The 26,145-nt window shown below is 52.5% G+C and overlaps 2 protein-coding genes across 7 annotated transcripts; one reads left to right on the top strand and one right to left on the bottom strand.

The window, feature by feature from the left end:
* Window positions 1-792: 792 nt before the first annotated feature.
* Window positions 793-18,183, bottom strand: PLA2G6 (phospholipase A2 group VI). 5 transcript variants are annotated; one of them, XM_062588104.1, is made up of 17 exons: window positions 18,163-18,183; window positions 17,411-17,637; window positions 16,654-16,869; window positions 15,636-15,816; window positions 13,875-14,062; window positions 11,518-11,614; window positions 10,308-10,490; window positions 9,981-10,089; window positions 9,237-9,389; window positions 7,288-7,378; window positions 6,317-6,480; window positions 5,671-5,821; window positions 5,368-5,504; window positions 4,585-4,739; window positions 3,638-3,805; window positions 2,652-2,725; window positions 793-2,093 (listed from the first exon to the last, which is right to left on the bottom strand). In XM_062588104.1, the coding sequence occupies exons 2-17, from the start codon at window positions 17,617-17,619 to the stop codon at window positions 1,949-1,951; spliced, it is 2,421 nt and encodes an 806-aa protein (XP_062444088.1). In that variant the 5' UTR covers window positions 17,620-17,637; window positions 18,163-18,183; the 3' UTR covers window positions 793-1,948. The 5 variants fall into 5 exon arrangements, with proteins under 5 accessions (XP_062444088.1, XP_062444061.1, XP_062444069.1 ...); XM_062588077.1 differs by lacking the exon at window positions 18,163-18,183 and adding an exon at window positions 17,744-17,941; XM_062588085.1 differs by lacking the exon at window positions 18,163-18,183 and adding an exon at window positions 17,841-17,941.
* A 1,347-nt stretch (window positions 18,184-19,530) lies between these two features.
* On the top strand, window positions 19,531-26,041 carry MAFF (MAF bZIP transcription factor F). 2 transcript variants are annotated; one of them, XM_062588133.1, is made up of 3 exons: window positions 19,531-19,717; window positions 23,474-23,529; window positions 23,639-26,041. In XM_062588133.1, exons 2-3 carry the CDS (start codon window positions 23,494-23,496, stop codon window positions 24,050-24,052), a joined length of 450 nt encoding a protein of 149 aa, XP_062444117.1. In that variant the 5' UTR covers window positions 19,531-19,717; window positions 23,474-23,493; the 3' UTR covers window positions 24,053-26,041. The 2 variants fall into 2 exon arrangements, with proteins under 2 accessions (XP_062444117.1, XP_062444110.1); XM_062588126.1 differs by lacking the exon at window positions 19,531-19,717 and adding an exon at window positions 20,018-23,208.
* The last annotated feature ends 104 nt before the right edge of the window (window positions 26,042-26,145 follow it).

The following is a 26,145-nucleotide window of genomic DNA, read 5'->3' as shown; positions in this document are numbered from 1 at the left end:
CCTGCTCTCCCTGCCTGCCAGGATCCCAAGCACAGCGTCACCCTGGGAAGTCCTAGCAGGTGGTACAAACGTGTAAAGAGAGGGGAGCACGCAAGTCACAAGCAAAGAGCAGAAATGAGCATTTGTTCTCTCCATCAAGATGCAAGGCTTTCTATTCAATATTCCAGCCAAGACACCTTCCTTAGTAAGGTAAGCCACTCCATCATGTGAGAAAAATAAAACCTTTGCTCCACATTAAGAGCCCCTTTAGTCCACAATCTCATTTGTGAAAATAAAGATCAGAAGGAAAGTAATCAGTTTTCAACCCTATTCATGGCTCGAACAGCACACATACTCCTATCAGCCATGTCCCCTAGGTATCAGCGGGCACAAGGCCAATCAATCTTACAGCAGTTACCTCTTCCAGGAATCATTTTGGGGATAACACAAAGCTAAAGCCCCATCTCTAGGCATTTGTATCCCAAGGGATTTCAGTGTTTCTTCTTGTGCCTGGCCAAAGTCCAGGTGGATCCTCGCATCAGAGCTGGCCCAAAGCATCTCCCCTGGCTGCAACTGGTAAGTCAAGCTTTGCAGTGCTGTAGTTTGTAGGACAGTCAATGCACCCACACCACACAAACAGCCCCAGGCCTGGCTTAAGGAACAGGCGATTCATCTCTTCAATGAGAGGCATAATTCCATGTCTCATGGGCCCCAATTTCTTATTTTCTACCTGTAGGAAATGCACAGACTACAAGCTCAGAGTCCCTTTGGGACCTTGCAGGATCGAGAGAGACAAGACAGACAATCATGGGCTGCATTACAGTGGAACTGAATCCAAACCTCTCTTTATTTCAGGTCATGTTAGTTTTGCATAGCAGCACTGTTCACAGAGTAGTCCCTCCAGTCAAAGACAAAATATTAAGAATTCACAGTTTCAAATTTTCCAGTTCCTTCCTCAAAACTCCTCTGAACAGATACGTAAGTCATTTAAAAATACCACAGAACATACAGCAGAAACCTTGTGTAGAAGTCATGATGAGATTTTCAGCAGTAAAAACCTTTTCACATGGTCAGCTTATCTGGTAGGAGTTGATCTCAGAGCATTTCAATTCCACATTAAGAATAAAGACAAATAGTCAACTAATTGCTGACTCCCCCAATTAACTCCGTCTAATCTCTCTACCAAGCCAAGGATATCATCCCTCATCTTAGGCCTGTGCAGAGTATCATAGCAAGTTAGAGGACACAAAAGAGTCATCAAAAAGCGCCTCCTAGCCTCATCACCTCTGTTGGAGTCTGCTCCCCACGAGGCACAGTCAGAACCTGGGTTGCCAGCCCATCTCTGAGGGAAAAGGGGAAAGGGCTACAGAATACAACTAATCCACAAAAGTTTTCCCCTTCTCCCAAGGCCAATTGCACTATTTGTGTCCACTTCTACTGGAGAAAGTTGCAAACTTCCTACATCCCTTCAAACAGGGTGTTGAGGGAAGACGAATCCCTTTCCCCACGCTACCCACATTGAAATACTTTCACCCTTGTAGAGAAGCTAATTCTAGAAGCTTGATCTGGCATTAGCCTGTTTTGTGATGTGGGAAGGTACGCAGTGCTGTACCATTAAAGGTGCTGCACAGGCAGAAGACTTATCTCCAACTGCTAAAGCATAAGATAGGTGGGAGCTTCAGTTGCTGAGAAGGGCTGTACTGTCACATATCAGGGTAGCAACACCAAGAGGGGCTTCAAGCACAAAAAACAGAGATTGTGTACAGTACAGAGTGGATAGTCCTCCACACATGAGCTGTCCTGGAATACATGTCTGTGTGTGCTGTTGTCTATTAAATATTATTAATTCATATTTATTATTACTAGTCCCTTCCCTCACCCTAACATCTTGGTTCAAGGGCAAATCACAACAATTTTGGTGACTGCTGCTCCTTGCCACAGGGATGCAGAACAGGCAGCTCCAGGTGAATCATCGGGCAAGGAGGTGCTGCACCAGCTGCTCAAACTGCTCCCGCTGTTGGTAGATGTAAAGCTGAGTGTCCCAGAGGGCGTTCACCAGCACTGTGTCGTTCACCTCGTCCAACATCACATCTGCGTGCAGCTGAGGACTCAGCCTGTGTATACCAGGATAGTATCACCAGCTGGGCAGACACCAATGCAACAAGGCAGCAAAACATGCTCAGTAGGAGACTTGTGCAAATTGGCTCCCACTGTCCCAGGCATCTACCTCCCCTTTATCCAGGGGACTTGCAGAGCAGAGCTATGGCCTCGCCTCTCCTTCAAGGCCCAAGACATTGATCATGTTGAGCCATGATTCAGCAACTGACAGCATCTAATACAGGAGCCTCCAAGCATGCTGTGCAGCACTCTGAGGTGGAATAGGGCAGGACATGGAATTGGCCAGGATACACATCCTTAAAGGATCCTGCTAGACAGCGCCCTCATAGCCCCGCCGTGACCAGTCCTGGACAAAGGATGACTAGTGCATCAGGTCACACAGTGGGCCACAGCACTCTCTGATATCAGAGGCACAAGGTGAGCGGACAGGGAGATAGGTCTGGGTAAGTAATCTCCTAGTGGAAGCACAATTTAGGATGACATGTGCCAAAGCCAGGTCTGAAGGGAGAGGGCTAAAAAAAGCTCTAGGGAAAAAGTGGAAAGGAAGCTCTTACCGGAAATATGGGACATCTGTCATCTCACACCAGGCCCTGGCACGATCCACAGCTGGGCCATCTGCGTCAGTGCACTGCAGGAGAATAGGCCCACAGTTAGAGCCTGATTGTCACACTCCTCTCCCCCTGCCTTCAAGCTGCTCCCCTGGCACCAAGTTGAACTGCACAAGCCACAGAGGGAAAGACAACCAGGAACAAGTGCCTCCTGATTGGCAGAGATGCCCTCTATCACAGCAAAGAGTGGATTCCCCTAAAAAAGGAAAAAAAAAATCTCTGGAAAGCTCCAAATCACAACTTCCTTGGTACTATTTCTATCCATTTACGTCCCACAAGCTCAGTACTAGCAGAGTCTGCAACCACTGGAGGTCATCTGGGTTATCCTGGGACAATTTCTCACAGAGGCCTGACCTAACAGGCAAGGGAGGCAGAGGGACTCTCCCAGAGATTTTCTAGCTTTAGGAACTGAAAGAAGATAAAGCAGTAGAATTAAAGCTACAGCTAGAACCTTAATCCTGATCTTTCTGGCTTTCATTCACTTGAATTGTTTTCATTTGTAACATCTTAATGAGCTTCTTTGACAATGGCAGTAACAAGGCTTTCTTTAAAACAAATTGTTTTAAGAGGCTTCATTTTTTTTGGTCCAGGTTGTTCAGACAATATTCAACATCTCCAGGAAGCAGTACTAAAGAGTTTCATGAATTTCCTTTCCTAGGGGCTCACCAACGACAGCCCTCACTAGCTGCTGCAAGAACTGCACCTTCCCTTGGTGCTTGAAACACTGAATATGCAAGCATGGCTTCAGACTTGCTCTGCTCCAGTAATCCTCAAATCACCCACTACTATATCTTGAACTGGCCAGGGTCAGAGTAGTTCCAGGGAAATAGTTTCCTTCCAAAAGGAAGGAGCTGAACGAGGGAAACTTTTGCTCCCTTCTCCCAAGCAAGACCAGGGCTCCTCCCCACCATCCCCTGCCTCCCAGTACTCACGCAATCCACCACCATCTTGCCGAGCTCCCTGGCCCCGAAGACAGTCTTTGCCAGCTCCCAAGGGTTGGAGGGGCGGAAAACATCCACAGAGCTCACCGGGACCTGCGGAGGCTTCCCTGTCCCCAGGGAAACCACCAACCCTAGTTTTCTTACTTTCTGCCTCTGTCCCTGTAGACAAATAGTTTGTTTGTAAGCAACAATTAAGGTGGAACAGTCTTGAAGAGGCTCTGTAAGACATGGCAAAAAAGCTCAAAATCCTTTTCTTTCTTCTTACCCCTCCCTAATCTCCCCTCTTTAGAACTACCTGGTAAGGCAGGCATAACCTAGGTGGCTTCACAAGGTTAACAGTTGCACCTTTCTGTCCCTTACACCTCTTGCTACATCCAACCCCATGGGCTCACCCCACAGATTAAACGTGGGAGTACATGCTTGTGGAATGGTCTTTCAGCGAGAAGGGCGCAGTATCCATTTTGGGAAAAACTTCCCCTCCTGGCTACAGGAAGCAGTTACTGCCTGTAGTTAGTCATCTTTCCGAGCATCTGGTCAAACCATTCAAGGCATTCACTCTTCAGCCATGCAGAGAGCCCTAATGTCTCCTTCTCTATCTATTTTGGGGCAGAAAAAGGACCTACAGAGCTTTGTCATAAGCCATAAGATGGTTCAGAAACCATCAGCTGAACTATCCTTCGTTAGAGTAGCACAGGCAAAGACGTCTCCCATGATTCCTGCCTCCCCGTCTCATACACATTACTACAAGAGGTATTTCACCTCCAAGTTACCATTACCAACACAGACCCCCCCCCTCCACAAACCCTTACAGGCTGCTGCAATGCTAGCTTGTTTTTCCATTAAAGCAGCATCCGTTCCTAAATCAACTCCTTCAAGGAAGGCTCAGTAGAACCAATAAAGCCTCAGACACCACCAATCAGGGCCAGAACCTCCCTCACCTTCTTGATTAGTGTCTTGTTGTACTCATGGATTTCCGCCATGGCATCGAGGGTTGGGTTGTTTGCTAGCAGCCCACCATCCAGAAAGCGCCCTATTGGTCGGAAATAAGTGGGAGCTGCACCACTGCAGCGGGCAGCGCGCCACACCAGTTGGTCTGCAGAGAGATGGAAAGGGTGAGAGATGGGCCTCTTTCAGCATCTTTTCTGTGTCACTTAGGGCAAAGAGCATCCCTTCTTCATTTGCACAAGTCAAACTGGCCAGGAGGGAGATGTCTGCAATCCCAGAAGACTCTGCCACAGATAGTTGTGCCTCTCCCTTCAAACAGGAGGAGCTCTGCCTGGATATGCAATTCAGGGAATTTTTGGTGTTTAAAAAGATATTTACATCACTTCCTATGTATCCTCGTCCAAATTTACTCTCTAACAGCTTCATTGCTGCTATGATGAAGGTGAACCAGTTATGTTTGCTAGACAGAAAGAAGCAAGCTGGAGGCAGCTGCATGTTTCAGTTATTTAGCCTTTTTATATTACCTAGCTCCTGAGGACCCAAGAAAATATACTGACTGTACTCAACCCTCCTCTAGCAGACCCCATCCCCAGCAAATCTCAGCAGCCTGACTCCATTCATGATACAAGAGAAGCCAAGGGAGGAAGGAGAGGGAGAAGAGAGCCCAAGCTAAGTAAGATCAAGGATGAACCATTTCAGAGAGATCTTAATCTCTGTCTTTGAGAGAAGGACCCCTAATCAGTCAGCCACCTGGACTGCAGTACGTCAGCACTTACCTTCCGGCTTAGTCAGAGGTTTGAAAGATGCAGCTGTCTTGTACTCTGTGGAGGTTTTTGTCTCTGGCACAGGGTAATTCCTGAAAAGGTGGAGCTCAGCCGGCTGCCGGTCGCACAGCGTCCCTGTCACCATGACCCTGGGGGACAGGACATGACAGAATAAGGATAAAATGGAAAACACACTTATGGCTCCAATTGTCTGCACATCACACTCCTCTAGATCTGCTCTAAGGAGAGGCTGAACATCTGGTCCACAGTACTCTTGGGAGAGCATCTATCAGTGCCACCCCAGGCAGGACTTACTTGGGTTTTTGGACATCTGTCATTTTGGTGTTTTCCCCAAATTCCTTCTTCAAGAACTCGTCCAGAGGCTCCGATTCATAGGGCCGAGACCCCTGGAACACCATGTCCTTCATGCGGAAGTACAGGCAGCGCATGTAGTCCATGGACTTCCCTGAGACAGGCAACAGTGTCAGCAGGAGCACAGGGTGGAAGGAAGGGCAGGCAGAACAAACAAAGCATCAGAGCTTGGACCAGTGGGAGGAGTCACTCCCAGTCCCATCCCCATTCCTAGACTTCAGCAGCATTGGGAAGTTCAAACAAAAAGCACAAGTTTGGAGCTTAGCTTCCCAACGCCAGAAAGTGCCAATGACCCTGCTGCAAAGCCACCTTGGAAAGAGGGGGAAGAACAGAACATAGCACTCCTCCACTATATGCCTTCCCGAAATCCAGAAAGCTGCTTAAGACCATCTTCTCATGTCAGCTAGCACAAAAACAGATCTCAGGCTTTCATTCATTAGTGAACATCCCATCCCTTCTTAGGCAGGGCAAGAAGTCTCAGCCTGCATTTTTGAGGCTGCTTCCAACACACATCTTCTGCTCCCCACATGCAGAGAAACACCTGGACCCAAAAGAGTGAGAACAAATCCATTATTTAAACTGTCCTCACCATGTACAATAGCCAGGGCCAAGATTCCCCCAGTGCTGGTCCCTGCGATCCAGTCAAAAATCTCACGAATAGGACGGCCTGCAGCCTTTTCAATAGCCAGGAGGAGCTGGATGAGCACCAGGCCCCGGATGCCCCCTCCATCCAGGCACAGGAGGCGATCGTGACTGCAGAGAGACAGAGAAGGCTGACAGGGAACCATGAGACTGCTTGGAAGTTACACCACACGAGAACATGACCTACAGGAATGGGAAACTAGACCAGTAACAAGAACACTGCTGTGGTCAATAAAATCAGCTCATGAATAAACCCAGCAGTGCTTTCTCGGACACAAGACTATTCTGTCCCATCCTGAGTAAAGAAATAAATATCAAATCTGGCACAACATTGTTTTCCCTTTTTAGCCATCTCTAACTTTCTCCTGCATTAGACATGCACAAGCTAGAAAGGTGTGCAAGTCCTTTACTGCACAATAATGAATATTGCCTTGTGAACAAAAACGGAATCAGAAATCCATGCTAGCAGCACTCCTGGTCTGACCACCTCACTGCCAACTCTCCCTCTGCTCCATCCAAGGTGAGGTATAGATGCAGCCAAGGCAGTGCACAAGCTGACAACGGCGCTGGATGATGCAGGGAGATGGGAAAAATCACTAAGCCAAAACAGTGTTTGGTGACCAGTAGCACAGGAAAGGGATGCAGCAGGGGTTTCACCTGTTTCACCTGCTGAGTTCAGCCTTCACTGCAGCTCCAAAGCTGTGGGCAGGAACAGAAGTTCACTTATAGGAATGGAGCTTTACCACAACAGGGAGGAGGAGGAATCTCTGGCAAAAAAAATGTGGTATCAAAGGATGCTAAATAGTGTCAGCTCTGAGAATCCCAAGCCTTCTGGAAGGTGTGAGTGGGGAAGAATTCATACACATAGATATCACCTTCGGGCTGCCCAGGAGTCCAGACAAGCCGTTTCTCACTTACTTTCTCCTACCCTCATTAGGAGAGTCCACAACATCCGGTGTCTTCAGCAACTGTCCGACCGCCGTGGAAACATAGAGAAGGTCTTTGTACCCTAGAGTGCCATGAATGTGCAGGAGGAAAAATAAGTAATTTGAAATAAATAAAAAATGCATCTTTGCAGCAGCTACAGAGAGAAGGGACTCAAAACTGGTTTTCAGTTCATCTGCAGCAGGACTGCAAAGAACCTCCTCCTGATCTCCCCTACTTTATTCCCTATGTTCCAGATGCTCCTTGGAAACCCATTCTACCACCAGGCAGACTGCGACATAACACTCCAACTGCTGCTGACATAAGAACCACTTTTATCCTAGTGATACTGCTTTGCTACCTGAATCCTCTTGGCAAGTATGTCCAAGCGATATTAGTTCAAGTTATAGTCAATTAGAAAATCCTGTTATTTTTCTTGCTTTGTCTCCTTTGCCCCCAGAAAGCTGGCTGGGGTACCTGAACTTCCCACCTCTGCAGTAAAGACTTCTACCATAATCACACAGAGAACATCCAACTCCGTTCACCATCAAATAAAACTCCCTGTAGGACACACAAGTTGTCTCACCCACAGCCACCAGATACCCCACATTCCCCACCCCCACAAAATTAAACCCCACACCCAAGAGAAGAAACACCATCCTCGAGAGCAGACAGCTGGAGGTATACTGGCAAAGAGGAAGAATTTGTAGAAGCAGATGATGAACAACATAGGTGAGAGAAAAGGCAAAGCCTAGCAGCATACCCACTACACAGCTTACTACGAGCCATGAGATAAAACCTAAAATCTACTCCTGCAAGACAACCTAGGCAGGAGAGCTCTGGGAACAGGGTGGCTTGTTATTACCCCTCTGCTGATGTAAGCCCAGGCCACCCTGGGTGCAGGGAACCAATCCAACCTAGGTTGAGAAGCCAGCCTGTGAAACCAAAAAGAAGAAAGAAGAGAGGAAGAGAAGTCAAATACTGCTGCCAGTGCCCAGGCTGAGAAGGTGGCCGTGAATAGCGAAGGAGCATGGTCAGGAGTTTCAAAGGCCGGAGTCCATGCTGAAAAGGGCCTTACTCTGTCAGTGCATCTGAGTTAAGGGAGGCACCTTCACAAAGCCAGTCAGGAGACAGTCCTGGTGCGACTTGTGGAAACAGAGACACTCCAGGGCCAAGCAGGGCATTCTCCTCTAGCCTCAAGGGAGGGCCCTTTGCTCTAGAGGGCACCAAGCTGAGAGAGGAATTAGACCAGAAGACGTTATTTCCTCACGTGTCCCACTTTGACTCACCCACCACCCACTCCATAACTGCTCACACTGCCTCAGCCTGAGCTACAGAGCTTCCTGGAGGATAAAAGCCCAAACACCTAGTACAGACTCATGGGCTTATTCACACAGACTGCATGGGCAATAGAGCATAACTAGGACACAACAGTATATCCTGAGCTTGGCTCTTCCTACGCCTAATGTGAACTCAGTGCCCAGGATCTGCTCCTTAGGCTTCATCCCTTCCCTCTCCTAGCTGATCTCCAAGATCTGAATCTGATACACTTCCAGTTTTCTTGTGACAGTTGACATGACACTGGGATGTCCTCAAGGCAAACCAGCAAGTACTTCCCCATCTGTACATGACCCAGTGGACAAAGCACATATAGGCAAATAGGGCCTACACTGCTTCCAGTGGGGTGAGGAAATCAGCGTTCCCTTTCCTCTTTACACAGCTGCATTGTGTCAGGTCTATAAAACAAAACAAGAGTTTACAGAATTTAGATGGGGAAAAACAACAGAGAAGCACCTGGATCCTGCAACAGCTGAATGAGGACAATCACAAGAAACTGAGAGCTAGGAGACAGCTCCCAGAGTGTGGGCAGCCTGCAGAGGAGACTGGAGAGAGGACCGAAGCAAGAAGGGAGGAGAGCAAGGGAGGGCCAGAGAAGGCATTACCTAAGCTGTTGAAGCTGCTCCGTGGGGGAAGTTGCCCTTCCAGGAAGAAGGGGGCAGCAGATGGTGCCAGACATGGGGAGTCAGGGTTGGGTGGGTGGCAGCGTTCAGTCCCTACAGTTTGCAGCAGGTCTAAGAGCACTTTCCGGTTCGCACCTTAGGTGACGAAGAGGGAGTCAAGATCAGAAAGAGAATCAGTGTATGCACACATTGCAGGGAGGGAGGGTGTACTGCCAAATTCACAGCAGCTCTGACCCTCAAAAAACTTCTGGAATAACCCAGGGAAGGAGGGGAGGGCGGGAAATATGCTCTGGATATCCCTCCCCTATCAATAGACAGCAGGACATGCTGTCTATGCACCCAGTGCTGTGCAGCTTCAAGGGTGTATGGCACATACTTTTGCTATTGAAGAACAGCCCATGCCTGCTTATGCCTGGGAGTTCAGCAGCATTGCATCATCCTGTTGCGAGCCTGCAGTGCCCAACACCACAGCTTAAAGAGGGGGAACATGTGCCAGGCTTTCCTCTTGCAGCTGTCTCACAGAAGAGAAATTCAAGGACTTAATGCAAAGCCTATGCTACTAGCTCAGGAAGTGCCTACACTATAAGCAACTGGAAGCTGGGAGAGCATCTTGGAGAAGCATTGCCCACGTGTGGCCTGTTCTCAACATCCCAAGACACTCTTTTGGCCAACAAGGGAGACAGCATGCCAAGCTCACTCTGCAGGGCTGCTGATGTGCTCTCTCACCTTTGCTGCTCCTGGCTGCCAACAGCCCTGGAGTCTCCCCAAAGTCATTAGGGATCTCAACATCCCCTCCAAACACAACGAGGGCTTTGATCATGTCCAGATGGTCATGCTAGGGGACAAGAGAAAGCTCAGTCAAGGTCCATGCTCCCCTCAGCTATATTGTTCAAGCCCTCCCTCCTCTTTTTTATTAGCTAAAGCACTCACAGGGGATCACCCTATGAAATGCATACCCCCTGCCCCCAACAGCCAGGACTTCTTTGAAGTCTGCCACTGCCTCAGCCCTTCAGGAAAAAACCCTCTCCTCCCCAGCAGCCTCTGCAGACTCACTTTCATGGCCAGATGCAGCGGAGTGTTGCCATCCTGACCCTTGGCATTAGTGTGGGCCCCATTTGTGAGCAGTACCATGGCACAGTCAAAGCGGCCCCTCTTGACTGCAATGTGCAGAGCCATGTCAGCTGTCCGGCTGATAAAATTCACCTCAGAGCCGTACTCGAGCAGCAGCTGCGTCATCTGTGCTCAGGTATGAACATGCCAGGTTGAGAAAAGAAACGGCAATCGTAAGGACAACCACCTGAAAGCTCAAACAAGTGAGATCTCAGGGGCAAGCAAAGCAGGTGAAGAGGTCTTAACCTGGACGCAACTGCTGGCAGAAGCCAGCTGCATCATTCCAGGCACTGGACACAGTGTTTCCTCTGTCATTTGGCAGAGAACTACCTGGTGGTTTTCACAATCTGGCTAAAGCTTCTGGATATTTTGGTCTTACATGCAAGTATAACAACCAGCTGAGACCAGTGGAGAGAAGGCTGGGGAAACCACAAACAAGCAATCCCTACCTGGGCCAAAATCCTTGCAGACTGGAGGAAAACATTTGCTTTTTGATTTTTGCCTATTTATAAGCCAAGCAGACCTATGTCTGCTCAGTCCCTCTACCAGAGACTTTTTGAGAGCGATTTGATATTGTAGGAGGGAAATGGTCCTTCTATACAGACTTCTCTGCTTGAAAGCACTAACATACCAGTGCTCCAGCACATCACATCACTCATCAGGCCATCTCTGGCAAAAGATGCACAATAACCCACAAGCCACCACACTGTGTCTACCTTACACTTCCCTTGTAGTTGCCAAGGCATCAGTCTGCAGTAGCCTTCCTTGAAATCAGCAGGTAGTGAGAACAGAGCTCCCCCCAGGGGTAACTACAGTCTAGCAATAGGGCTACAATTTCCCCATCAAAGAGGAGAAAGGAACAAGCTGACAGTTTCACAGCCAGGATAAAGTACTAGAATGAACCAGCCTGTTCATTTCACTGTAAGGTTCCACCACTCCACCCCGCACAGCAAAAGGTACTGATCAGCCCAGGGCAAGGAGGATCAGTTTCAATCACCTCCACAGCAGGACTGCATTTTGGGCAGTTTGCTGAAATCTGGCACTTCCAAGGCTCTAAACATGCATTCAGGAAAGGGGCAGGCCAGCAGCGAAAGGAATTAACTGGTGCTGGGTGGCAGCCACAGGGTCTTGCCACGGAGTTGGTTCTATTTACCTCTGCCTTCTTCGCCCAGTGCAGCGGAATGGCTTCATAGCGAGGGTCCTTGGAGTGAACCTGGCTAGCATCTGCCTCAAGGATGGCCTGGGCACACCTGCCAAAGACAACAAGATGAAGAGACCTGTGGCAGTCATCTCAATTCAAGACCTCTGTTCATGTCAGCACCTGCCTCCCACTCAGAGCATTTCAGATAACCTCAGGGCAGCAGCAGGCTACTCCGTGACACTTTACACTCCTCAGCAGCAAAGCAGTCATATTTCACTCTCAAAAAAGGAAGGGAGTGACAGGAAAGCATATGAGCAGCAGAGCATGCAAAAAAAAAAAAAAAGAAAAAAAAAAAGAAAACACACAGAGGAATCCCTTCCCAGTTTCAAATTATGGGGTTGTGGGGGAACATCTGGGTATTTCTCCAATACAGGACTGTGGTATTTCTGGAAGCTTTGAAGGTCTGAGAGGAAGTTCTCTTCTCCCCATTGTTCCCCAAAAAAACTTGGGGAAAAAAAAAGCTCAAACAGTTAAATACTGGCACAAATTAAAAGTCTGTGTAGAATCATAGAATCACAAAATCAGTAAGGTTGGAAGGGACCTCCGGAGATCACCTAGTCCAACCTCCCTGCTCAGCAGGGTCACCTAGAGCATGTTAGGCAGGGTTGCATCCAGGCAGGCCTTGAAGATCTCCAGAGAAGGAGACTCCACAACCTCTCTGGGCAACCTGGTCCAGTGCTCCGTCACTCTCACAGGGAAGAAATTCCCCCTCACGTTCAGGCGGAACTTCCTGTGCTTCAATTTCTGCCCACTGCCTCTTGTCCTGTCACACGGGACAACTGAAAAGAGTTTGTCCCTGACCCCTTGACATCCTCCCTTCAGGTGCTTCTACACATTGATAAGATCCCCCCTCAGTCTTCTCTTCCCCAGGCTGAAGAGGCCCAGCTCTCGCAGCCATTCCTCACAAGGCAGGTGCTCCAGCCCTCTGATCATCTTCATAGCCCTACACTGGACTCTCTCCAGTAGCTCCATGTCTCTCTTGTACTGGGGAGCCCACAAATGGATACACTTCTTGAAACGAGGCCTCACCATGACTGAGCAGAGGGGCAGGATCACCTCCCTCAACCTGCTGGCAACACTCTTTCTAATGCACCCCAGGATACCATTGGCCTTCTTGGCCACAAGGGCACAGTGCTGGCTCATGGTCAACCTGTCATCCACCAGCACTCCCAGGTCCTTCTCCGCAGAGCTGCTCTCCAGCAGGTCAGCCCCCAGCTTGTACTGGTGCCTGGGGTTATTTTTCCCTAGGTTCAGGACCCTGCACTTGCCCTTGTTGAACCTCAGGAGGTTCCTCTCCACCCACCTCTCCAGCCTGTCCAGGTCTCTGAATGGCAGCACAGCCCTCAGGTGTGTCAGCCACTCCTCCCAGCTTGGTATCATCAGCAAAATTGCTGAGGAGGCACTCTGTCCCCTCATCCAGGTCACTGATGAAAAAGTGTAGCTCCTTAAGAGTGAGAAATTGCATTTCTTGTGACTAGATTAGTGTTTAGTGCCTAGAAAGCATAGTTAGGTAGACTTAAGGAACAAGAATACACTCACTAAAGAAATCATCTATCAAAGATCAAGCCACGCTGCAAAATAAGGGACTCAAGTATACTTTTGGCTTGTGACTATTTCTGTTGTACAAAAGCACTTTTTAAAATGCTTAAAAATAGCTAGCAGCAGTTATTGTTGACTTGCAAACAAGACAAGGGCAATATCTGTAGGGCGGAGACACTACATGAAAATAAGGGCTATGAAGCACACCCAAAAGACACTCCAATTTCTCCAGGAAAAAAAAAGAAAGCAAGCAGGAAGTGAACAACATATGTCTTTTGATGCAGTTCCAGAGTATGTTATTAAGGATCAGCAGTGACTGGCCCACAAGAGACAGGAATAATGAAAGGCTTTGAAATGAAAGCTTACTACTGACAGAGCATTCTGAAAGATGGAGGAACAGCAATACCAATATTGTTTAAGTATTGCTCATAGTTCAAGCTCATTTTGCAAAAAGCTTTTCCACAAACATTGTTTTTAGTTTTCCCCAAAATTTCTCTCTATATATATTTTTTTATGTCAGACATCAGGTAAAAGACATTTAAAAAAAGAAGACTGCATGGAAAAAACACAGCTTTCTTCTGAAAGAGTGTCTTTTTCTCTCATACTAGCACATCTTTACCAGTGCAGTGATTCAACAGAAGACAGTACAAGACATCTGCCTACCAAGCACTGCCCCCAAAATGGTCCAGCCTTGAGCAACCCAGAGCAGGCAGACAGGTCTGCCCAAAAGAGGAAAAAGCCCTGTTCTAGCAGGCTCAGAGGTTACTTACCCCTTCTGAGAGTACTTCAGAGCCACATGAATGGGGTAGCCCAATCTCCCCATGATGCTGCAGCTGGCACGACAGTTCAGCAGGGAGCGAACCACATCCTCTTTGCCCAGCTGGCAGGCAAGATGCAGAGGGGTCAGCCCTTCATGGCTTAGGTGGTCCAAGCCAACAGTTGGAGTTCTTCCCAGGAGCTGAGAGAAAGAAAGAAGGGGGTGGGGGAGAGTCACCCACTCATCCATCAAAATAAAGACACAGAAAGCACTCACTGTCTCCCTCTCTCCCTGAACACCAAGGACAGACTCTGGAGCATTGGGTACTGGACAACACAACAGCCTGTCCTCTTCACCCCTACTTCCAGCATGGTAAGTATTAAAGTGTTCCTTGTTTTCTCTTCTGAAAGGTTGATTGCTACTCTTTGCGCTCTTTTCCTTTGGCCCACATGCTTCCCAAACACGCATCCCTCAGCCAGAAAGGGCTCTCACAACCCAGAACACTATGTTCCCATTGCCCAGGCAGACTTCTACCACCAGCTGCAGAAGAGTCATGCTGCAGGAGCCAAGGTGGCCAAAGTGAACGTGAAACTAACTGAGAGCAGAAGCTTCCTCTGCCGCTGTAGCCCCATCAATTATCACAGCCAGCGGGCAGCAGGAGCTTAGCCTCTCATGCAACCCCACCACTGCTCACAGCCCCAAATAGGATTCTGTTTAAAATATACATGTGGAGAGATGTTTAAAGGAATTTTCTTCTCCTCCCTGTAAATTTCAAACTTGTTACCTGCTGACTGGTTTGTTGCGGAAAAATACCCGACAGGCCTCACTGTGCACAAGAAATGCAGGAATTTGGAGTTTCATTCTCTGGTTTAGTGAATAATTCAGAGAGAAAAAACAACAGGCAAGAAACCAATCAGAACTAAAAGCATCTCTGAACAAGCAAGCCAATTTGGTATCAAAGTGAAATATAGGAAGAGGATATCTTTGTATTAAAAAGATCTTAACTGTCCTACTTCACAGCATGACAAGCCCTGATAGTCATCCCTCCCCAGTAACACATTAGGAAATCTCATTACAGTCTGGCAGGCAGAAGGAGAGATGTCCCAACAGGTATTGGGCAAACACAAGGGATACAGGTGTAGGCAGGAGCCTGTCTTGCATTCAGCGCTCAGGAAATGTTAGACCTAAGAAACCAATGTGAAAGGCCACTCAAACCCTTATGAACCCTGCCACTCTGCCCAGCATCCCACAGCAATTGAGAAAGCTTCTGGTTTCAGACTGCCTCTGCCTCAAAGCCCTGTTGGCTGCCCCCAGTGCAAGGCCACTCAGTTCAATCAACAAGCTCTGCAGGCTCAGGAGATCTTTTAGTCAGCAGAGAATATGTGCTGTCCTACAGGAATCAAAAGGTCCCTTTTGGAGCATGCTACCCAGAGCTAAAAGCCTTGTTGGAAGGGTAGAGAGAGAAGACAGTCAAGGGTCTGAGGAAAAACAGGACTAAGGCCTGAAGCAAATGCCAGTAAAGGACACTTTCTGAAAAATCTGTTGCTTTATAATCCCGCCCCATTGTAGGCTGCAGTTTGGGGTCCACTCATGGGAAGCTGCACCAGCAAAGGGGACAGAAGGCCACTGAAGCACTCACATGATGCTGCAGCAGAGTGAAATAGTTTAGCTTTCTTCTCCCCAGTGTGCAGCCCTGAGCTATTTTCCTCTTCCCTCAAAGCACAGAGGGGATCCATTTTAGTCCCACTCCTCCCAGCTTTGAAACCACTCCCACCTCAATGATCTGGGGGCTGCTCCCTCGCACAGCGTAGTGGAAAACCGTCTCCCCATTCCTGTCAGTAATGTCCACCCGCGCATGGCACTCCAGCAGCTCCTGCAGGCATGCTATGTCCCCCTTGCGGCATGCCAGGTGCAGCGGGGTGCAGCCCTCTTCACTGTCAGTGCTGTTCACGCAGCTGCAAGAGGAGAAGAGGCAATGTGACACCAAGGAAGGACTGCAAAGGACATGCAGCCTCCTTGCTAGCCGTGTCAAAGGTACTTTCAACACCTGTGATGGGCCCAGCTGGTACAAACCGCTGAGGTTCTGGGAAGCCTACTCTCTTGCCAGGAAAAGAGCACAAGGAAGTGCTACCAAGCAGTCTCAACCCTGCCACAGGCTCTCTTCCTGCCACCACAGCCCCCTGTCCTGCCCATCAGGGAGACACCAGGCAGTTTCCACTGCTCTTATGAAAGGGGGACACAAGATTACAGCCAGCAACCAAGAGATGCTGCAATAAATCCCCCAGCCCACTAACTCCTCACAGATCTGCCCGTTCCTAAATGGATATCCTCCAGGAAAGAGAAGAAAGGCTTGTGCCCTCCTCTTTCTTATGCATTTCCACAAAGCCAGTCCTACCCTACCTGCTTTCTTGTGTTTCATGCCACAACACTCTCTGAAGAGCAGCTTCACAAGAGTTGAAAGAGTTTTATTTGTGCTTCTAGCAAAGCTGTTCACTCCTTTAGCTCAAACACCACCAGTCAGGGCTTTAATGTCAACAGGTCCAGACTAACAATAAACTTGCACAGAGACCATTAGATACCCCATTGCTATCATTTCTGTTATTCACAACATAGATACCAAGGTCAGCACTTGCAAACCCAGTCACTGTGATAACTGCAGGTGTTAAGCTTCTCCAAGAAGCAGCTCGCTTTGCATTGGTACAGCAAGCTGGGATATCCAAATCTTGCCTAGCCTCCCCTCCCAAGTACATTCCCAGCACTAGGCCCACAGGAGAACCCTCACTGCCTCTTGCCTCAGAACATGGTTGTGCCGGAAGCTCTCTCGATGGCCAATCTCCACTGCAACATGTGCTGAGGACCAGCTGGGATGGTTGCGGAAGCAGTCACTAAGCTGCTGGAGAACCTCCAAAGACAAGGGCTGATGAGAGCTTTCGTAGAAAGGACGCAGCTGCCTGGCATACTCCTCAAAACGCACAACGGCATCTGTTTCATTGTCAAGCTGGAAGAGACTGGGGGAAGGCAAGAGGAAAGAAAGTTAAAGGCAAATGCAGTGCAAGCTCTGCTCAAAGAGAGACAGTTCTCAAAACATTAGTGCTAGGGACTTTCCTCTTCCTCCTTGTCACGTGACAGATTCATTCCAAGGGAAGGAGAGAGTCTGCTAGGGAAGCACAGCAGCCTCATTCTTCCTGAGGAATGTTAACTTTTGGGCTCAAGTATCCTGTGTTCCTGATCCCAAAATAGCGAAGGGCATGATTAAGAGCGGACACGTCTGTGGACATTCAGACCCGAGAGCCCATTATATGGTTGCCTGTTCTCCGCAGCACCTCAACTCAGTCAGCCAGGTGATACCTTCCTCATTCTCTCATGCTGTTTTGACAGTTCTTTCACCAGCACACACAAGGACCTCCTATTTCTAATGAGCCCACCTGCTGATCAAACACTTCACTCCGCACCCACAGATGTGAAGCACTATGGTCCAGCGACTGGAGTACTTCACATCTTTAATTTTCCACGTAAGTAGCAACGAGGAAAGGATGGTCTGTCACTTACCGGAAAGCAACCTGTGGGCTCTGGGGATTCACCAGCAGGCAATCCCAGGAGCGCGCAAGACCATTCTTATACAGGGTCACCCTGCCTTCTTCCCTCAAGCAGGCATGAGTAGCATATTCTGCAACAGTCACCTCCTTTATCCGGTAGGGGTTTGTAAATATTTGGGTGACGCTGTTGATGGTATTCACAAGCCGGCCAAGAAACTGCATCTTTCTGGAGAATCAGTCCTGAGGAAAATCCAATTGCAAACTTAGCCTGGGATAGACCGTTCCTTCCCGCTCCCTGAACTTAATAACCCAGTGCGAAAGAAGAACTGAAATAACAAACAATCACCAGAAGGGAAGTCTGGTCTAAACAGGAGCTTTTATTTATTAGCTCTTCCTGGAAGGGTGCGGGAGATTCTCCTCTGTACCCCAGAACTACTCCTCACCCTTGACCTCCCGCTCACAGGCTGACGCAGCCACCTCGGCCGCGGGCGGAAACCCCCCTCCAGAGCCGTGCGCGGCCGCCTCCCTCGCCCTCGCCCCTGCACATCCGAGAGGCACCAGGGTGGAAGAGGAGGAGGCAGGGAGAGGACGGCGAGCCTGAGACCGGCGCGCTGCGCTGCGCGGCGCCGCCTGCGCTTCGGCCCCGGGGCGGCGCCCTCTGCCCGGCGCCCGCCGCCGAGCGCCGCGCGCCCCCACAATACTCCGCGCGCGCGGCCGCGGGAGAGGGCGGGGGCGGACCGCGCCTCCGCATTCCAGCGCACTTACCGCACTCGCACTTCCGCCAACGGTCCGCGCCACGCGCGCAGACGCCGCGGCCGCGCGCCCCTGCAACGGCCGCCCCGCCCCGAGAGCGGACCAATCGGGGGCGGCCAAGAGCGGCGAGGGGGCGGGGCTGGGAAAAGAGGGCTCGCGGCTGCGTGACTGATGGAGGAGCGCGCCGTTACGTAACGGCGGGGGGCCATCTTCGTGAGGGGCGGAAGTGCGCGCCGCGCGGCCGCCATTTTGGTGAGGGGCGGGGATCGCCCTGCCTCTCTTAAAGGGGCAAGGGCACCGTTTCGTTAGGTGAGTGGGGCCAGCCCTTACCTCGGGTACGGCCCTTTTCCCAGACCGCATTTTTCCTAAAGTTTGGAAAAATTCTAAATTTCTAGTGCTGGAGGAGACAGCTTGTGTAACAAACTGTCAGCAGGAAAACTCTTCCTAAGTAGTGCCTGTTTGTGTGCACATATATATATGCATGCATATACACATTTGTATACAAACATACACACTTATACGTATGCATCCATATGTGCACCTATATGCATAAATGCATATATGCATAAACACGTACACATATACATGCACACGTACATATACATACATATACTCCTAAACACGCAAGTTTATGTGTAAACCTGCATGCATAAGAGCACAAACGCTCCTCTCTGTGTGGGGCTGCGAACGCCCTGCTCTTGGGGCAGGGAGCTGCCCCCATGCTGCAGGCTGGGAGCTGCCCCAGGGGTGCCAGTGCCCCCCGCGGCGGGCAGGGAAAGGCCTGGCACGGCACCCTGTCCCCAGGGAGTCACTCGAGAGGGGAGATGCTACCTCCAAGTGCTCCTCTAGCACCGGTGATGACTTCAGCTGGCCACCCGGAGGAAACAAGCCGTTTCCCCCTCCCTGTTCCAGTATGGGAAAGGAGCTGTAAAACAGTTTAACAGCGGTTCTTCCTGGCTCTGCTGGAAAGCCGTAAACAGCTCCGCGAGCCGCTGCGGCGCCACATTCAACCGTAACCGCGAGCCTCTCGGCCGCGGCCCGGGCCCTCAGCTCGACAGCCCGCGTGCGGCAGGGGCACTCCGCAGCCCCCAGCTCGCAGCCAAGGTGAGGGGGGGCAAAGGGGGGTCACCCAGCCCTCCTCCCCCCCCCCACGATTTTGGGGGCAAGCGAACCCCCAAATAACCCCCCTCGCAGCAGGTCCCAGTGCCCGAGGGACCGTTTAAATTCACCGCCCAGTGCTAAGATGGCAGCAGCATCCCACCCCCCCCCCCCCAGCCGCGTCGCCCTTCGCCGCGGCGGGGAGGGGACGAGGGAGGGGAAAAAATGATGTCACCGCATGACTGTGTTTTTATGAATGAAAAGAATCCTGCGAGTGAGTAATTCCAGGAAACTCGCGTTACAACTCAGCAGATCCCGGGGCCCCGCTCGGCCCCGCACCTCTCGCCACCGCCGCCGCCGCCACTGTCCCACGGGACCGCACGGCCGGGCCGGGCTCGCCCGGGCCGGGGAGGTGGTGGTGGGGCCGGGGCGGGGGGGGAAGCCGGCACCAAAGCCTCCCGCCGAGGAGGTAAGTGCGGAAACGCCGGCCGCCTCCGCTGGCCTTGCTGAGACTGGGCCGCGTGGCTGCCCGCCGTGGCCGCCTTGGCGCTTCCTCCCACCCCCGCCACCACCGCTGCTGGGGTTTGCTGGGCCCCGGTGGTGGTGGTGATGTTGGGGGGGGGGGTCGTGGCCCTGTTTTCGGAGGCGGTGGTGGGAGGGAGCGAGCGGTAGCAGCGCGTGGGACCGCGGCCACCGCCGGCGGCCGGGGCAGGAAACGTCCCCGCGGTGCCCGAGGTCCTCCAGGCCCCGGCTGACGGCGCGGCACGGCGCGAGGGAGGGAGGGAGGCGGGAGCGGGGCCCCTTGGAGCAGGCGCCACAGGATTTTCCACCGCCGCCACTAACCCCTCCCCAGGCAGATCTCGCCTCCCGCCAAGTTTTGTTTTCCTCGGCTCCGGTTAACTTCGGCGGGAAGTTTCGGGTTGAGAAATCGGCCCTTTCGGCACCCAGGAGAGTTCAAGGCTCGCTCGGCTCCCGTTTGCTCGCTCCCCGCTAAGCGGCTGCTGCGTTTTCGCCCCACAGGGGTAGCTGCGTTCCCAGGACAGGTGGTTACTTCTGTGCGGAAATACGCAGTTTGGAAGTCTTGTTTGCGGCACGGTGGGTTTTGTTTCCAAAAGACGCCAGCGAGAGCAGTTAACGCTTGCCTGCGGGCACCCTGTGGCTCTCACACTTCGTTCCCCTCCAAAGGGGTATAAATAGAAAATACTGTGGTGCTTTACCTCCCACGAGGTGACAACCCAGTGGCCAAAAGCTGGATTATTTTTAGCAGTTCTTGCAAGTGTCAGCCCTGCCGTAGGGAGCCGAGTGCTGTTTCTTTAAACCCGTAGCAGGAAGCTGGGCCAGGAAGGGACCGGGGCAGCAGCCCTACACTCCAAGGCAGAAAACAGCTTTAGGGTTAACGCTGTGTTTTCACTTTCCTGCTCAGCAAAAAGCGACTCACCATCACATGACGGTCACTGCGGCGCATGCCCACACTGCCGTGGGGAGCAAAGGTTGGGAGGCTGCAGGTCCCGTTTCACAGGGCAAAAGCGAAGCCAGGGAGTAGCGGGAGCGCGGGTGCTCCCCGGCTGCTGTCACCCCCGTCCATGCTCCCTCTTCAGCTTCAGCTGGCGCCTTTGGTAGTCCCAGCTCCTGAGCCAGGACCCACGGGGACTCTGCCCGCTGAGTAACACCTCCCGGCCCAGGAGCTGAGCTGGGAAGTCCTCTGCTTCCTCACAGTGCTGGAGGCGGCTGCCGGAGTGCTTCTCACTGCTCAGAGACGGGACGCTTCTGGCCATCTCTGCCCCACATTTCAGTCAGAAATAGGAGCTGCAGGGAAAGGTCCTGCTGAGATACCTGAGCCTGCAGAGGTACCGTCAGCATCACGCGCTGGCGCATTTGAGCACTGGCGGCTGCCAGCGGTGCCTTGAGCGCTCTGTGAGGTCCTGGATCTGGCCCGTTGTGCCACCACGATCACACATAAATCCTTCTCCTGTGGCCGAGTCGGGAGGGTTAAGTCGTAGGGTTCGCTATGTTGCACGGCGGGACCGTGGGGTGCCCCATCCTCACAATGCAGTGGTGTAGATGTGTTAGAGGCTGTCCCTGGTGCCCAAGTGTCCCCATGGCCTGGCACAGGTGTTAGCATTGGCGGCACACCCACTCCCTTCTCAGGAACAGCGGCAGGTAGGGGACATGCTTGGATAGAGGATCTGCTTCTTCCCTGTAAGTCCTTTTCCTTCTCTATTTGAAGCTGCATCCAGGTGCATTATAATAGCTGACCATCCGTATAGAGGGCTAGATCCTGGTCCCTTGCATTAGGGAAAGCTTTTGCCGACAAATCAGGTGGCAATGGGGTCCTGCCTTGTGGAGGTGCCATTAGACCCGCTGCCTTCCCGAGCACTTGCGGGTTGTCCCATCCTTCAGCAGCCCTGGCTAGAATTAGAATTAGGGCAAATCAATGAAATAGCAGGCAACAGAAAGGGAGTTGAAATAGCCTGCCTCAGGGCCTCGACACAGTGTAGCTCTGCCGGTGGGCCTGATCAGACACCAGGCTTTGACTTTGCTGAGGGATCTCTCCTCTGAAAACCAGCTAAAGGCTCTTGTGCCTGCAGCTAACCTGGGCTGGTCTCTGAGCCCCATCTCTGAGCCCAAATGAGGAGGGGTCCAGCAGTGATGCAGATCTAGGAAAGTCTCCTCTCCTGGCCTCCCTCATGCGGCCACATCTCCGGGGGCTCTGAGCCAAAGCAAGAGGCCTGCAGTTGTGCCAAGGATGCAAGGACCTGGGAGAAGGGTGGCTCTGCTCCCAGCTGGAACTGACTTAGGCATGGGAAGTTTTGGGTTGTATTTGTTTCTTTCCTAAATCTTATCCATCTCTTGTGTAAGTTCCTGAAATCTCTCCCCCTCCTGAGCCTCTCCTGCCTGCTCCGGCAGCCGGTGGAGGAGGCCATGGCCACCCCTGCTGCACAGAACATGTTCCCTCACCTCTGTATGCAGCTCCCCACGCTTCCTGGCTCTTATTGCATCAGATTTCAGCCTGCTGTTTTCCCAGCTCCACCTTTCCTCTCCGCTCTCCTCCCAACTCTTCACCTTATTGCTGCTTGGAGTGCGCTTGGTGGCAGCCTGTCCCTCAAACCCTTTCCTGTGTGTGCAGCCTTCTCTCCCCAGCTTCAAATTTGCCTCATCCATCTGCCCCTTGTCTCCTCCTTCTAGCTAGCCCTCACCTCTGCCCATTTTCCCTCTCCCTTGGTCTGGTTGCTCCTCCAGCAGAGGGACTGCCTGAGACAGGGACATGCTGCTTGGTTGCATTTCGAGCCCCCAGCCCTTGCCACCCCCCTCCTCAGAACCCAGTGACAAGGGAAAAAAACAGTTGACTAGCAAGGGGACGGGCACAGGTTTGGTGACTTTTCCTCCTGCAGTGCTGAATCACGGTGAGATGACTTTTCTCCCACCCACGCAACGCTGCTGTGCCCAGATCCTTTGCTCCCCTCCTCGGGACCTCTCCAGACACTTGATTCATTTGACCTCCTCCCCTGGCAGACCGGGGTGCACTCGCCAAATGGGGCACGAGGGCTGCGGGGTGGCATGTCTGCGTGCCCCGGCAGGTCCCGGCACGCAGGCTCAGCTCGGTGGAGGCTCAGGCGCTGCTGGGCTCCCACTTTGCAGGGCAGGGCAGGTGCCCGCGCTGAGGTGGGCACATGCCGGTGCACCGGGCAAGCGTGTGCGGCGAAGCGGGATGCCCTGGGCAGCGTGCGGCAGTGAGACCTGGCCGAGCTTGCAGCTGGTTTCACTCCAGCAGCCAGAGCCATGGAGTTGCTGCTTTTACTTTCCTTTTAGCACCAGGCGGACTCTCGCCTGCGTTTCCTCCCCTCTCGGAGGAGGAAGCTTGGCCTGGCTGCCGTGTCCCTGCAGCATGGCAGGGCCATTTCGGGTCCTCGGAGACCTCTGAGCAGGGCAACCTGGCAGCCTCAGGGCAGCACGAAGGAGGTGCGAGAGGTTTAGCGTTACTATTTCTTCTCTCTGCCTCTCTATTTTTAAAAGGAATAACAGTGAGTCATTTGGCTCCCAAATGCCCAGCCCTGTGGCAATCCAGGGAAACCTGGATTCCAGGGAATCCTGTGGGTGCAGAACAGGGGGAGTGGAGGGGCCAGCATCCCCTTGCCATCGTGAGCTGGTGGAGACCAGTGTCCTCCATGCTGGAGCAACAAAAACGTGCTGTGACTAATGAGCTTTTCTCCTGGCTCCTTGGCAGGGCCGGCCTTGGGGGAGACGATGGCAGCAGACGGACTCTCTAGCAAGGCCTTGAAGGTGAGCCCGAGGCCATCCCCGAGGGGCGGGGGGCCAGCTCCCCTCCCCGCAAGCGTCTTCCCGCCGTGGCGGGGGTCTCAGGCGGCCGCCCCCCCTCTCTCTCCGGCAGGTCAAGCGGGAGCTGGGGGAGAACACGCCGCTGCTGTCGGACGAGGAGCTGATGGGGCTGTCGGTGCGGGAGCTCAACCACCACCTGCGGGGCCTCTCCAAGGAGGAGGTGGCGCGGCTGAAGCAGCGCCGGCGGACGCTGAAGAACCGGGGCTACGCGGCCAGCTGCCGGGTCAAGCGGGTCTGCCAGAAGGAAGAGCTGCAGAAGCAGAAGATGGAGCTGGAGTGGGAGGTGGACAAGCTGGCCCGGGAGAACGCCGCCATGCGCCTGGAGCTCGACACCCTCCGCGGCAAGTACGAGGCCCTGCAGGGCTTCGCCCGCACTGTGGCTGCTCACGGGCCCCCTGCTAAGGTGGCCACTGCCAGCGTCATCACCATCGTCAAGTCCGGCACCAACCAGGCCGCCTACTCCTAGTGCCGGCCCCCGTCCCCCTGCCGGGTGAGGCCCCCCAGGGCGCCTTCCCCCACAGATCAACTTGAAGGTTGCCTCCCTCTCCCCTCCCCAACCCCCTTCCACAGCTGCTGGGACCCATGGTCCAGGGCCCGAAATCTCCTCCTGCTCCACGGTCTCCCTTGGATTTGCAGCCTCTCCTCTGCCCAGAGCCCTCTCAAGGCCTGGGGCTAGCCGTCCTGCGCAGGGAGGGGGCGTTGGGAAGGGGTGACGGGACCCTGCTGGGGGACCCTCGAGGAAGCAGCGGCCCCCAAAGCCTGGCAGTGCCCCGCAACACCCCTCGTCTCCGACTCCAGCCCGAGCACCCTGCCTGTCTCCTGCTGCAGCCTCCTCCTGGCCGGGCACCTCTCACCCAGGCAGCCGTGTGTGGAAGAGAGGGATGCTCACACAAGCAGAGCTGAGGAAGTGTCCCATGTCTCCAAGCTGGCAGGAAAACCCTGTGCACCTCTTTTTTTGGAGAGGGTGCAGGAGAGCTGAGTGCAAGCCAGGCACTCTCAGGAGCATGCCAGGGAGAAAAATGAGGGGAAGGAGTTTTGCAGAAGGGACAAGATGGAGAGGGGTGTATCAGTGCTGAGGTCTGGCTCGGCGTCAGCTTCACAACTTGGACCTGTGTTGGCCACCGCCGCAGTCAGCACCTGGAAGAGGTGGCAGCGTGGCTGTGGGTACGCGGAGGGCCATGGGCCTGTTTGGCTTGGCTCTCTGCTGGCTGAAGCCTCGAGCTTTTTGGCACAGAAGAGATCAGAGACAGCGAGGACAGGTGGCAGGTCAGAGGGGGAGAGAAAGTGGCTGTGGGTTGGTGCCTGAATTAGTGTAAATGGAGGTGGAAAACCATCATGGCAGCCTGTGACATTGGAGTCCGGGGGAGTCCGGAGGTGACAGGGAACAGTGGCGAGGGAAGGGAGGACCTTGGTGGAGGGAGAGCTCGGGGACAGTGAGAGGGTTGGTCCCGGTCTTGTTTCTTCCGCTGTAGCCCTGGGCTGTTGCTGGTGAGGGCCAAGAGGAGAAGCAAGAGGTGCTCTTTTATCTCTCTCCATCACGCACATCCTTCACACCTCTTCCTGCCCACGGGGACGCGGCAGCCCCAGCCAGGCCGGGTGGCTCTGAAACAGAGAGGCACCAGCAGGAAGGAAACGAAGGCAGCTGGAGCAGAGATAAACACTATTTTGTTCAGCACAAGCCGGCTTGGACAGCCCCACAAAGCCAGGCACGCGTTCCCCTCCGCTCCACTGCAGGAAGACTACAAAGCACGCGGAAAGGTGGTCCTGGCCCCAGGGAGCGAGAGCCAAGGCCGGCTAAAAAGGAGAGGCCGAGAGAGGGGTGGTGGTGCTGAAGGTGGGCAGTGCTGGGCTAGAGACCGAGGATGTCTCTGCTCCTGGGATTTGCAGGACCTGCCTCGCACGGTGTTGCTTCTCCCTTTGATTTTCCTCTAGCTTGGACACAAGCCTGGGACAGCTCTCTCTTCAGAAGGCTTAAGTGCTGGAGAAGAGTTGGGTTTTACAAATGCATGCAGCAACCTGGAGACGTGGAGAGGTAACAAGAGGCAGTCCCTTCTCGGCACCTGCCAAGTACCCGGTTGTCCCTTCCTGCCCCTGCCCGGATATTGCCACGCCAGCCACGCTAGGCTGCAGCCTCCATCCCTCCCTGAAGAGAGGTGCCCACCGCGCTGCGGAGAGAGCACTATGGTTAGCATCCCCCCACCCCACCCCCAACTCCTCTTGGGTTTATTTATTGCACGAACATAAGTTATTTTCACGTCCTCTTTGCCATTCCGCCTCTCGGCACAGCCAGGATGTTGGTACAGAGCCGTACTTTATATTTTATATATGCAAATCACATTTTATCTTATATAGAGCAAAAAATACTTATTTATTTTCTGACTTACAGTATGTGTCCTACCTGACTTCTCTGTATTTTGTAGACTTTACAAATAAAGCAAGTTCTTTTTTTTCCACAGAGAGGGTGTTTGATTATTCTTGAACAGCACCTGTTCATGCTTACAGTTGGGTTTTGGTGTTTAGATTTGGGTTTTTTTTCCCTTGATGTCCAACATGCTGAAA

The sequence above is a fragment of the Rhea pennata genome, chromosome 1 (genome assembly GCF_028389875.1).
Source record: "Rhea pennata isolate bPtePen1 chromosome 1, bPtePen1.pri, whole genome shotgun sequence".
In the NCBI taxonomy this organism is placed as follows: Eukaryota; Metazoa; Chordata; class Aves; order Rheiformes; family Rheidae; genus Rhea; species Rhea pennata.
This window is presented reverse-complemented; position numbering and strand designations above follow the sequence as displayed.

Bases quoted from the DNA above. Each gene is read 5' to 3' on its own strand.
- PLA2G6 (XM_062588104.1), bottom strand. From the start codon at position 17,619: ATGCAGTTTCTTGGCCGGCTTGTGAATACCATCAACAGCGTCACCCAA. The intron at 5,505-5,670 runs GTAAGTCCTGCC...CCTGTCCCCCAG, and splicing joins ACAGATGTCCAAAAACCCAA to GGTCATGGTGACAGGGACGC. The intron at 2,726-3,637 runs GTGAGTACTGGG...ATTCTCCTGCAG, and splicing joins GCAAGATGGTGGTGGATTGC to TGCACTGACGCAGATGGCCC.
- MAFF (XM_062588126.1), top strand. From the start codon at position 22,920: ATGCCGGTGCACCGGGCAAGCGTGTGCGGCGAAGCGGGATGCCCTGGG. The intron at 23,209-23,473 runs GTGCGAGAGGTT...GCTCCTTGGCAG, and splicing joins CTCAGGGCAGCACGAAGGAG to GGCCGGCCTTGGGGGAGACG. The intron at 23,530-23,638 runs GTGAGCCCGAGG...TCTCTCCGGCAG, and splicing joins TCTCTAGCAAGGCCTTGAAG to GTCAAGCGGGAGCTGGGGGA.